General features: G+C 39.8%; 1 protein-coding gene across 1 annotated transcript; it reads left to right on the top strand.

Annotated features, from left to right (window-relative positions):
- The first annotated feature begins 4,313 nt into the window (after positions 1 to 4,313).
- Positions 4,314 to 12,934, top strand: GABARAPL1 (GABA(A) receptor-associated protein like 1). Its single transcript, XM_006875448.1, has 4 exons — positions 4,314 to 4,403; positions 9,274 to 9,352; positions 10,368 to 10,486; positions 12,791 to 12,934. Exons 1-4 carry the CDS (start codon positions 4,314 to 4,316, stop codon positions 12,854 to 12,856), a joined length of 354 nt encoding a protein of 117 aa, XP_006875510.1. The 3' UTR covers positions 12,857 to 12,934.
- Positions 12,935 to 13,598: the final 664 nt, after the last annotated feature.

Genomic DNA, 13,598 nt, shown 5'->3' with positions numbered 1-13,598 from the left:
TTCTTTTGACAATTGTGAATTTTTTAAGACATTGCAGGGTATTGCAGATCTCTGGGACTTGAGGGAAGGGAAGCGTGATGGTTGATATCAAGGACTATGGAGGGGTATAACATGTCATAGAGGTCAAAAAGTTGGAATATTTTTAACCTCCACCTCATAGGGATCTGTGTTTTGTTGCTTTTTATAAAAGAAATTATTCATGTAACTGGAAAAATTCAGTATCATCAGCCAAAAGAAACCCAAAGGCAGATTGTGGAACTGCCTATCAATTATTTATATGCTACTTCAGGCAGAAGCTGAAGAAGATTTAAACAAGTCCATGAGAGCCAAAATATGACCTTGAACATATCGTACCTGAATTTAGAGACCATCTCAAGAGCAGATTTGATACACTAGACACTAAGGACTGAAGATCAGAAAAGTTGTGGGATAACATACAGGAAGAAAGCAGAAGGTCATTCAAAAGACAAGAAAGAAATAAACAACCAAAATAAATATCAGAAAAGACTCTAAAACTTGCTCTCTATTGTAGAGATGCTAACGCAAACGGAAAAAGTGAGGTGGTAAAATAGCTGAACAGAAAATTTCAAAGGGCAGCTCAAAAATACAAAGTCAAGTACTATCACGAAATGCGCAAAGACCAGAGATAGAAAACCAAAAGGGAAGAAGAACATGCTCAGCATTTCTCAAGCTGAAAGAACTGAGGAAAGCGTTCAAGCTTTGGGTTGCAATATTGGAGGATTCCTTTAGCAAAATATTGAATAATGCAGGAAACATCAAAATATGATGGCAAAAATACAGTCACTATACCAGAAAGAAATGGTCAATGTTCAACCATTTCAAGAGGTAGCATATGATCAAGAGCTGGTGGTATTGAAGGAAGAAGTCCAATGGGTACTGAAGATATTGACAAAGAACAAGGCTTCAGGAATTGATGGAATACAAATATGAAATCTTTCAACAAACTGATGCAGCACTGGAGGCATTCTTCATCTATGCCAAAAAATTTGGAAGACAGACACATCTGTGCCCATTCCAAAGAGAGGTAACCTAATGAAATGTGGAAACCAGTGGACAGTATCAATATCCCCTGCAAGTAAAATTTTTCTTAAGATAATTCAAAAATTGCTACAATAGTACATCGACAGTGTACTGCCATAGGTACAAGCTGGATTTAGACAAGGATGTGGAATGAGGGATATAATTGTTGAAATCAGATAGATCTTGTCTGAGAGCAAAGAATACCAGAAAGATGTTTGTCTGAGCTTTATTGACTATGCAAAGGCTTTTGACTGTTTGGATCATGACAATCGATGGACAACATTCCAAAGAACTGTGTCCCAAAACACTTAATTGTGCTTATGAGGAACCTGTATATAGACCCAGATATAGCCGTTCAAACAGAACAAGGGGATACTGAGTTGTTTAAAATCATGAAAAGTATCTGTCAGAGTTGTATTTTTTCATCATATTTATTCAATCTGTATGCTGACCAAACAATCGGAGAAGCTGAATTATATGAATAAGAATGTGGTATTGGGTCTGGAAGAAGACTTATTAACAACCTGTGATACAAAATTGCTTGCTGAAAGTCAAGAGGACTTAAAATACTGATGAAGATCAAAGACCAACAACCTACATTATGAGTTGTACCTCAAATGTAAAAACAAAACAAAACAAAAAAACCAACAAAAAGAACCCTTCACAATTGGACCAATAAATAACATCATAATAAATGCATTAAAGATTGCAGTTGTAAAAGATTTTTAAAAAAAATTGGATCCACTATCAACATTTTTAAAAGCAGCAGTCTATAAATCAAAAGACGTGTTGCGTTAGGCAAATCTGTTGTATAAGGCCTCTTTAAAGTGCTCAGGAGCAAAGGAGTAATTTTGAGGACTAAGGTGCCCCTGACCCAAGCCATGGTATTTTCAATAGCCTAATATGCCTTTGAAAATATGCCAGACTGCAAAGCCATTTGAACTGCAAGATTGGTGGTTCAAGCTCACCAGCTGCTCTTCGGAAACCCTATACAGGGTCTCTATGGGTCGAAACAACAAAAACAACAATATGCCTTTGACAGCTGGATAGTGAATAAAAAAGCCCATAAAAGATTTGATGCATTTGAGTTGTAATATTAGAGAATATTGAAAGTACATTGGACTGCCAGAAATACACACAAATCTCTGTTGGAGGTACAGTCAGAATGTTCCTTAGAAGCCAGGATGGAAAGGAAGACTTTGTCTCTAATACTTCGGACATTTTATCAGGAGGACTCAATCCCTGGAAAAAGACAACATGCTTGATAAAGCGAGGGTAAGCAAAGAAAAAAATAAATAAATAGAGGAAAGCCTCCTACAAGATGGATTAGCACAGTGACATCAGCAATGGGTTCAAGTGTAACAACAATTTTGAAGATATCGCAGAATTGGGCAGTACTTCATTCTACTGTTCATGGGGTCTCTGTAAGTTGGAACCAACTCAATGACACTTAGGAACAATCCAGAAAAACAGAAGTGAGGGTACTGAGACTTGGTGTCACATATTGGACATGTTCTCAGTAGGGAGCTATTGCCGGAGAAGGACATCATGCTTGGTAAAGTAGAACGTCAGTGAATATGAGAAAGACCCTCAACAAGATGGATTGACACAGTGGGTATAAAATGGCATTGATTGTGAAGATAGAGGGGCACTGTTTCATTCTGTTGTACATAAGGGCACTACGAGTCACAGGTTACTTGATAGCACACAACAACAAGAAAAATAATTCAATTTAAGAAGTGAGACAGTGCAATTCTTTTATCTTGTTTCAATAATGAAACTTAGTTTTGTTTGTTTTGAGGGCTTGTTTTAAAATCAGAGACATTGAGACCCTAATAAAAGAATATAGGTGATAAGGACTGCTCTTGTCTCCTATTTGTCAGAACTCAGGGCAAAACAGAACTATCTTACTAGTCTTTATCATTTGTCATTTCCACTATCCTCCCCCACTGGTCCCTGTAATTGAAGTTCTGAGGGGTGATTGAGTAAGTCTTTTAGCCTTTTGATTCTCATCAGGGAAGGAGGAGCACCACAGGGAGGCACAACTGGCTTCTGCCACACTGCCATGCTTCCTCCTGGTGCTTTACATTCAGGTAAGACATATTATAGTACTTCATCTTCAAGGATCCCTGACTACCAACCGTTACAGAGTTGACTCCTAACTTAATTATCTGCAGTTCTTGCAGCAGGAAAAAATCTGGAGATCTGCTTCCTAAAGGTTAAAAAACCCTGTGGAGTAGTTCTACTTTTTCCTGTGTGGCTCCTTTGAGCTGGAACCCATTCGATGGCACACAACACCACTTCCCATTTTTAGGTGAATTGTCTTCCAGAAGACAGACCTAGCTTGTGTGTCAATGCTACTGTTAAGTGCCATAGTAAGAAAAAGCTAATCATTTCCGTCTTTGAGCATGTAGTAGTCAAGACTATCACTTCCCTGAATCCTGATTACACTTCCATGCCCTTCACCATATACACCTCTTCAAATTCCTGAGTCACGCTCTGTTTATGTTGCTGTTCTAGCATCAAATTACAGCATGGGCCCAACAGAAGTGACGCGAGTGTGGGAAGGAGGGGTTCTGTTGGAGGAAGACAGCTTTGTACCCCAGATGCAAGAAGAAAGCACGAGACATTTCTGCACTTGTCCAAGTGTCCCCCATTCCTTTTTTTCCTCTAGATTCCATATCCTAACAAGCTGGAAAAGACTGGATTTTAGTTTCTGTATTTGTTTTGGGGCCCAACCAAGAAACAGCGAAGAGGGAAGAAGACATTTTCAGAACAATATTTTTGTTGTTGTTGTTTTAAAACGATTGTTAATGTCATATTCACAGTAAAATAACAGGTAAAAACTTTTCCATATTTGCAATAGGGTAAACTAGGTAAAGGTTTAGATTAGAAAAAATAAAATAAAATCACTGAAATACACAATGTGTTTGTCTCCCCCCATCCAGCGCTGTTCGGAATGCCGGAGGAGGGACAAGGGGCGGGGCCTTGCGACGTCACAATACCAACGCGTTGCTGTGTTGTTTTTGTGCTCTCAGCTCCTGGGAAAAGCCGCCTGGGTTTCTGTACCTGGCCATCCCCTACTTTCAGGTGAGGCGACCTGAGATCGCTTCTGAACGCTCTGCCAAGTCGTGTTGCGGCGGGCATTGACATTTTTGAAGCAATTCTGATATACATTGAAATTTGACGGAGAGAAGTAATACGCAAGAGACGCAATCCTCAGCGAGGAAGACAGGCCCCGTCCGGGGATTTTAGAAATCCTGCGGTCCATCATGAAATTCCAGTATAAGGAGGACCATCCCTTCGAATATCGGAAAAAGGAAGGCGAAAAGATCCGGAAGAAATACCCGGACAGGGTCCCTGTAAGAGCATTGGGGACGGGTGGGGGTGGGAGAGCGTAGGGAGAGGGGGTGGAGAGCGTGGGGGAGGGGGGGAAGGGGAGGTTGGGGAGTCGTGATGGCTGCTCCAAGGAACAGAAGGGTCTTCGAAGAAGGAAGGTCCCTAAAAATTCCTTACCCTTGGAAGCCCTATACTAACCTTGAGAGCCAGACTGCGGACCTTTTTAAACCTATATCCCCAGGGCCCGTTCCCATGTTTATAGTTGACCGCATCTGTAGAATAGAGCTATGGTCTTGAATGACTCAGCAGTATTCAGAAGATGTGGTCTTTTTGTGTGAGAGTGATTTGATCCCTGTTTTGCTGTGTTTAAGAACGTATGGGAATTGCTATGGGAGCAGCTGATGTACAGGGATTTACTCCTGTCGATTTCTGCATAAATGGTTCTCATTTAAGCAAGTTCACGCTGACCTGGTTATCATTAAGCTTGGAAGAGAAAAGATGGGAAGCCATTAGATTCTTTCTTGTATTCATCAGGATTGGCATGGGGGTCACCACAAGACAGGTTTGGTTCAGAAAACAAGGTCATGATCTCTGCGCAACAACAGCCTGCTTGCCTCATCATTTTTGGCACCAGGGACCAGCTTTCCCGGGTATTTAATCTGATCAGATTGTATCTGGACACAAGATCCACCGAGACCTTTCTGTTTGTTTTATGTAGTTAAAAGTAGTGCAGGAGGAAAGGAGATGAAATACGAAGGCATCTTTCAGCATCCGGGCGTTTTTCTCGGTTCCCCCTCCCCCCTGTCCATTTGCCTGGTTGATCTCAAATGTAGACTGCGCAGCCAGAATGGAAGACAGCAGAAGCCTGTGGTTGAGGGAACTGCAGTTTTCAGGTTTTGAAGATGAAGGAGTAGTAGCCTTAAGATTTTGCTCTTTATCTTCAGACATTCGAATAATATAACAGATAAATGTAACACGTAAAGGAATTACAATTATCTGAAGTCCTTTGGTGATCTCCAGGTCTCCTGGGTCTCCTCTAAAAGCTTTACCTGACTTTCATGTTCTTATAGAGGCAACGTGGGCCTGAGCCCAGCAGTACAAACCCCTTGTGGTCCTTACCTATCAAGACATGAAACCAAAAAACTCAAAACCAATATACCATCAAGTAATTTTAGAGTCACAGTGAACCCTGTATGCATGCAGGTTCAGAGGCTGTTGTTAAGTGCCATCCATTTGGCTCTGATTCAGCGATTCTGTCTAGGGTTTCCTAGGATTCGCTGGTGGATTTGAACCGCCAACCTTGCGGTTAGTAGCAGTCCAGTGCTTTTCCTACAACGCCACGCCAAGACTCCATAAAAGCTATCTTATTCGCTAGGAATTGCACTCAGAAAGGTTTTCGACTTAAAAAGGGGAGCTAGCTTCATTCAGTGAATCGTCACAGTTTATTTTCCTGTTCTCTGGACCTTTTGGCACCAATTCCACTCTTTAGTAATACTGGTTAAAAATGAGAGCTAGTGTTTACTGAGAGTTTACCCTATACCTGACGCTGTTATAAGTGTTCTTTCCATAGAATCAACCAGTTAATCTTCACACTGGTAATTCCCATTCCGTAGATGAACAATCAAAATCACAGAGACATGAAAACTATATTGCTAATCTGTGACTGAGGTGGGATTCCAACTTCACCTGCCATGCATAGAGCTATAGTTGCTATTAATCTTAGTGCCATATTGCTTCTCAATTTAGAATTCAGCTCTACTAGCGTCGGGGTTACAAATTGGGCTGCGAACCGGAACCGCAAGGTTAGCAGTTCGAAACTACCAGCTGTTCACGGCAGAAAGATGAGGCTTTCTGCTCCCGTAAAGATTTACAGCCTCGGAAACCCTGTACAGGGTCGCTGTGAGTCAGAACCGACTCCACGGCACATTCCCACCACCCCCACCAGAATTGTTTTCCTCTCGTTGTTAGGTATTAGAAATAGAAAGATAAATAACCTTGCTGCCCTCAAAGTAGGACATATGGTGCCAAAAAAGGAACTCAGTAAGCAAAATGACTGCCTTTTATGCAGAACTTGCCAAGTAGAGGCACTGTGCCAAAAGCTTTCCGCATATCACAAACTGAAATTTACCTGTTCCTGTGTCTAGTTAAAATTTCCATCTGTTCCTTCAAAATAGGGTCCTCCCCATTTCAATTACTTATATGCATTCATCTAGAATATTTCAGCTAATCCCGCCTGTTCTTTTCCTGTAAGTGTTGATGTTTAATGTTTTACTTCTATGATAATCTGCCAGCCATTACTCAGATCTCATGATTCTCACAGTTAGGCTTTAACCAGTACTGAGCTGTGGAATGCTTGTTACTTCTCTGTGACCCCGTTTTCTCTAGTAGTTATGCAGGGAGAAAAGCTATGTGGTTTCAGTTCTGCAGTGTTGTTACAATTCTGCCATGTTGTTTCCAGTTCTGGCTTCATGGCTTCACCAGGATTTCCCTATGCCATTGCTGGGAACCCTTAATTTCAGCATGACAAAATTTCCTCATTTATGGAAAAGAGTCAGTGATTTCTATACCCTCTCCAGCCACACTACTGGTATCATTAAAGCATTCTTTAACTCTCACTGCTTAGGTAACTTGAGTTTAGCCCCAATCAATATTCCTTTATAGCTGCCATCTAAAAGAATAAGTGTGCTTGTGCCTTGGGGGAGAAGGGATTTATGAGATTTTTTTTAAAATGATCTTAATAGCTACAGTGTTTTAAGAACATAGCAGGAAATTGCTAGAAACAATGTTATTTATTTTTCATTTATAAATAGACTAATTTATAAATGGACCTATGGAGTATTAGTTACGTTTCATAGATGAGGAAACAGACTCCAAGAGGCAATGCATGTAGCCCCAAAGCCACTAAGTGAGAATTTAAGGGTTGGGATTCCTGGAAACCTAAAACTCTTTCTGGTAAAACAAGGTCTTAGTGATTATCCATCTGCACCTCCTGTCTTCCAGATCCATGTTCTGTTCACTGCCACCTCAAGTTGATTTCAGCTCAGAGTAACTCCACATGACTTGTCCCATAAGGTTTCCAAGTCTTAAATCTTTACCCAGACTGCCTCATTTTTCTCCCTAAGAGTGGCTATAGGTTTGAACCATTTACATTTTGGTTAGTAGCTGATTGCTTTAAACACCCTATATTGTTAAGTACCACTGGGGTGGTTCTGACTCATAGCAGTTTGTATAGGGTTTCTGAGAAATGGTAGATTTGAACCACTGGTCTTACAGTTAGCAGTCCAATGCTTATCTACACCAGGATTCCCAAATCTTATTTACAGCCTGCTTTATTGCTCTATTTTCTGCTGCCCCTCTTTCCCTTGTTGCTAAGTGCCTTCAAGTAAGTTCGAGTCATAACCACCCTACCTAGCGTTTCCAAGGAGTGCCTGGTGGGTTTAAACAGCTGACCTTGCTGTCCTATGCATTATCCTGCAGATTTCATTAATTTTGCTGCCTTCTGTCGATCATTGTTGAGCCTTCCCTGGTTTTTCCACAAAGCTCTTCGTACCTTTTCTTTTAAAATCTGACTCCTATATCTCTGTTCCAGTTTTGATTTTTAAACGTAAAGCGTGATCATGGTCCTTTAGTACTGATGAAGTGTTTCTGTTTTTTCTGTAAACACAGGCTAACTTTTTCACTATTTTATCCTGTCCCCTTTATTTTAAAAGTGTCAAACCTAATCCTCTCTGTTATTCTTGTTTACATAGTTCTTTATAATTAACAAAGCATTCTCATATAAAGTTTTATGGTTTACTCAAGTTCCCAATGTAACAATACTATGACTTTTTAAAAGATGTGCTGGAGAGTTAAAGTCTTCCTTTTACTCATTAAACTGCTTATGCTTCACCAGAGAGGTTAAGTAATCTGATGAAGATTACACAGCAAGTAAAGAGGAATTTCTCAGTGTTTGTTTCTGCTTCTTCACTTTAACATTTCTATACTCCCCATCTTGAGAATGATCATATTTTCTAAACAAAAAAATCTAAGGTCCATGGTTTCATAATATATATTTTCCTTATTATAAATTTATATAAATAAGTCTTTTGATTCTTATATGTCTTCTTTTTTTTTTTTTTAACAGACATGTGTGGTCTTTATAAAACGTGAAGGTTATAGAAGTTTTAATGCTTTTTCCACATAATAAAGTATCTTAAAAGTATTCTCTTAGCATTCATTCTTAAAAAGGTGGCAAATTTTATAATTCAAACCTCATGTTATTATTGTTACTAATGCCATCAAGTCAGTTCTGACTCATAGCCGCCTTATATAGGGTTTTCAAGGCCAAACCTCATTATATGTACCTTTGATAAATATTATCTATAAGAAAAAATAAAACTAATAGGTGATCCAGACTATCTTAAGAAAACTCAATCTTCTTGATGTTTTAACTAAATACCTGGAGGTACATGCCCATAGTATATATTTCAAGCTACTTGTAATGACTTAAAAGCAAGATTCGCTTTATTTTTATCCCATGTCTTCTCCACTTCTTCATTATCTTCTTCCTCCTATAATTAGCCTTACTTACTATGGGGAATGGAGTCCTGGTGTAGCACTGTGGGTTAATGCACCAGACTGCAGAGCTGTTTGAACTGCAAGGTCGGCAGTTCAAACTCACCAGCCACTCCTCGGAAACCCTATACAGGGTCGCTATGGGTCGGAACCGACTCGATGTCACTTAACAACAACAACTATGGGGATTAATATATAGGAAAACCCATTTCCCTATGTATTTTGTAAGGAGCAGGGTGGAATGAGAAATGTTCTTCAAATAGGGCAACTGTAGGATGTGGAAGGAAAATCCCTAGGTGGGATTCTGAAGTTTACACTCCCACTGCCTTCTCTTCCCAGGTGATTGTGGAGAAGGCTCCTAAAGCCAGGGTGCCGGATCTGGACAAGAGGAAGTACCTTGTGCCCTCTGACCTCACGGGTAATGTTCTGTCCAATCCCCTGACCCTTCCTCGTATAGCAAAGCATTTTCAGTCCTTATTATATGCCTGTGAGTTTGAGACTGTTAGTATACAGAGTTGAAGAAAGTCAGTGGAATTCTCCAGAATGCTGAACACAATAGTTCTCCCATCATCAATTCTCTTAAGCATTTCAGGTCACACTGTCTTACTTGATTTAAATATAGCAAACTGCAAAATATTAATGGCAGATGTATATTTTTTGAAAACCAGTTTTAAAATGAATACATTTATTTCCAGGGGAAAATTAGACTCCTTTTTTGGGCTGGTCGCATTTGCAGATTCTCAGCTGAATCTTTGAATTTTGGTCTTCTCAGGCCAAAGTTCTTAGTAATGCGTTTTTGTAGATTGTATTGGGAATCTTAGAGAATTTTCGTCTTTACCTTAAATCTTGATCCTAACTGTAACATGCCCACTGCATTTAGAAGAGTCTGAAGAGACTGCAGATACATGTGCTACAGAGTTAATAAATATGTAATCAGCTTTCTAGCCATTTTTCAGTCTTTTCCAGAAAAGGTAATATGTTGAACCTCATTTCTTACTCCAGCTCTGGGATGAATTTGCCAGGCTAGTGTTACTGGAGCCCAGTAGCCCTCATTATTATGTGTCTGAGGCTGGAGGTATGCCTGGAAATGAATTTTAAGCCAGATTTAAACAACATTGGGAATGTTTTGGTTGAATATACATTGTATGCCCGTGAAGTAATTATCAGGTGTTGAGTGGATATGGTAACATTAGGTCTGTAATAGAGTAAGGGCGAAAAGGAGTGAGAAGTAGAGTAGGGTCTTGAGTTTCACTTTTTCTTTATAAAGTACTTGGAAAGTGTTTGGCTGTGTCCAGCTGGTATATAAAGCTCTGGTACTTACTCCAGAGGGAACTGTGTAATAGATTATTGTCTCTTGGACATTCCCATTTAATAGCTTATCTTTTTCCCTTCTTGCATTACTTTCCTAAAGCCTTCTTTCTTCCTTCCTCCAGTTGGCCAGTTCTATTTCTTAATCCGGAAGAGGATCCACCTGCGACCTGAGGACGCCTTATTCTTCTTTGTCAACAACACTATCCCTCCCACTAGTGCTACCATGGGCCAGCTGTATGAGGTAATGGTCCTGGACAACAGTGTGGCACAGTCTGGCATTTGCTAGCTTTTGTTTCCGTGTTGATAACACACCTGGGAATTGGGGCAGGAGGTGTTATTTCTCAGGATCTTTTTACACATGGCAGTGTAAGGCTCTAGGAGATTAGATACCACTTGCCCTTTAGGGATGTAGCAGCTACCAGATCCAGTCTCTTCTCAGTCCTTCCTTACTGCGGCATTTCAGTGGAAATAGCAGCAAGTGATTCCTAATAGCAAAAAAATCAAATCCTCTTCCTGATGTTCTTGTCTTTTTATTTGTTGTTAAGTGCTGTTGAGTCCATTCCAACTCATAGCAATCCTGTATGGGGTTTCCAAGGAGTGGCTGGTGAATTTGAACCACTGACCTTGTGGTTCAAACCAACCTTGTGGTCTAGTGCTTTATCCTACATAATTTGTAAATGAACCAGTCTTTTAGATTCCAGTTCATTATTTTGCTCCCATTAAGAAATAGACTTGAGAAACAACAGTGATAAAGCTAACATCTTCTATCTCTGAAACTAACTTCTTGAAACTCAAATTGCTGTTGTTTTGGTGATAAGTGCCTTTAAGTCACTTCCGACTCATAGCAATCTTGTATAGGGTTTCCAAGGATCAGCTGGTGGGTTTGAACCAATAACCTTGTGGTTAGTAGTTCAGTGCTGATCCTACAGAGCCACACCAGGACTCCAGTGAGGTATTTTATTGTCCTCTCCTGGTGTAGCATTGTAGGATTGGCACTGCGCTGGGAACCACAAGGTTGACAGTTCAAACCCACCAGTTGCTCCTTGGAAACCGTATACAGGGTCACTATGAGCTGACTCGGTGGCACTTAACAACAACAAATGTAATTTTAGATTATAACTTCATAATTTCTTAAAGGACTTAGATAAGATGTTGCTTTCTCAAAGTGCCCCATTAGAGAGTTATACCATAAAACCTTAAAAAAAAAACAGAGCTTTATGGGACTTTTTTATTTTACTGGGTCTGTAAGTTTTCCATTTTTGACAGGGTACAGTTTTGCTATTTTTCTATTGTTTGTTTTAGTTGAAAATATTTTGAGTTTTCCTTCTCTGACAGGTTTCTGCTTTATGCAATTTCCAGCTTTCAGAGATTTACAGTGTAAATTTGTAACAGCTGCTAATGTTTTATTCTGTAGCATATATTCAGTAGTAGTATTTATTCCCTAAGGAGCTCTGGTAGTGTAGTGGTTACGAATCGGGCTGTGAACCTTAAGGTCAGCAGTTCGAAACTACCAGCTGCTCCGCTGGAGAAAGATGAGGTTTTCTACTCCCGTAAAGATTTACAACCTCGGAAACCCTGTATAGGGTTGCTATGGGTCGGAACCGACTCGATGGCACTTAACAACAACAACAATTTATTCCCTGGAATATGTTCATTGTGAGTCAGAACTGACTCGACGGTACACAGCAACAGTATGTTTTATATATGTTTACCTTGCCAGAATGAAGTTCTGCTTTTAAATTTTTATTTTTCATCTTTTAACTTATTTTTTTAAGCTGAAATTGACATAAGATGAACCATTTTCAAATGAATAATTCAGTTGCATTGAGTGCATTCACCATTACAAACACAACCTCTGTCATGTTTCAAAATATTTTTATCATCGCAAAAAGAAACTCATTCCAGTTAGGCATTTGTTCCTCGTCCCTTTCCCCTTAGTGTCTGACAACCACAGAATCTACATTGTGTCTCCTTGCATTTGCCTATTTTAGAGTGTTCGTATAAAATGAAATCATACAATATGTAACCTTCTGAGTTTGTGATTTTATGTTGCATAATGGTTTATCGTTTCATTCATGCTTAATTAGCATTTGTCAGTACTTTTTTTTGCAGCTGAAAAATGTATGCCTTCTACCCATATACCACAATTGATAGATTTAGCCATTGATGGACATTTGGGTTTTTCCTCACTGTTTAACTATTGTGAATAGTGCTACAATGAGCACACGTATAGTTGTATTTGTGTGAATTCCTCTCTTCAATGATTTGGGCATATACCCAGGAGTAGAAGTGCTTAAGAGTAAGAACTATGCTCATGGCCTCTTTGTGTTCTAGTACCTATGAGTTTTAGATTCTCGACGAAAGTTGTTTTGTTTATGAACTCAGAACTCGAAGTTTAACTTTAACCAGTTATGCCTATTCTTTTTGCTTTTTTTAAAATTGTGACTAATGATAGTTGCTATGCCATCACAGGGTGTGTGAGACTCAGAGTCCTAGATAATGAATGTGAATATCATTTCTAAACTCATCTTATCTCTTCCCCTAGGACAACCACGAGGAAGACTATTTTCTGTATGTGGCTTACAGCGATGAGAGTGTCTATGGGAAATGAGTAGTGGAAGCCCAGCAGATGGGAGCACCTGGACTTGGGGGTTAGAGGGAGGGGTGTGTGGGGGACTTGAGGGAAGAGAGGGAGAACTCCCACCATGTGGAGACAGAAAGCAAAGACATCTGGAACACTACACTGCACACACCGTCATCATATTTTCACATGCTCAATTGATGTTTTTTGCTGCTTCCTTAGCCTATGGGAAAAGCATGCCAAGACCCAGCTGTTGGATTGGCTTTGATCGATGAATGGGAATGACATAAAATTTACTGTATTGCTGTGAATTAATTTGTGTGATTTCATAGAATGATCAGCAGGTGGGCAAGGTGGGACCAGAGAAGATTGTGATCCAACAGCAACTTCCTGTTCTCCCTTCTCTTTGGACAGAGATTCTATTTTTTTTTTTTGCACAAGACAGCAGGGGAGAGGTGATGGGTATGTTTTAGGACTGCTGATAGGGGACCATTCATGAGGACCAAAAGGAAAATGCATTCTATTTAAAGCCCTGTGACCCCTGGTCTTTCTTATCTCCAGACCTCATCTCATCCCAGTCATAATCTCACATTTATCAATTACTGGCAGTGGTGGTAAACATCAGCCATCAGAACTGTCACTGTTTTACTTTTGAAAAATCAGATGGTTACGATTATGAAGACAGTTTTTGATATCATTAAACTGGAATCGACTGAACACAAAGAAGCTCTCTTCGAACCTCTTCTCTCTCTCTCTCTGATGCCCTTTATTC

This window comes from Chrysochloris asiatica, unplaced genomic scaffold (genome assembly GCF_000296735.1).
Source record: "Chrysochloris asiatica unplaced genomic scaffold, ChrAsi1.0 scaffold00328, whole genome shotgun sequence".
NCBI lineage: Eukaryota > Metazoa > Chordata > Mammalia > Afrosoricida > Chrysochloridae > Chrysochloris > Chrysochloris asiatica.
Note: the sequence above shows the minus strand (reverse complement) of the source record. Positions and strands in the feature narration are given on the sequence as shown.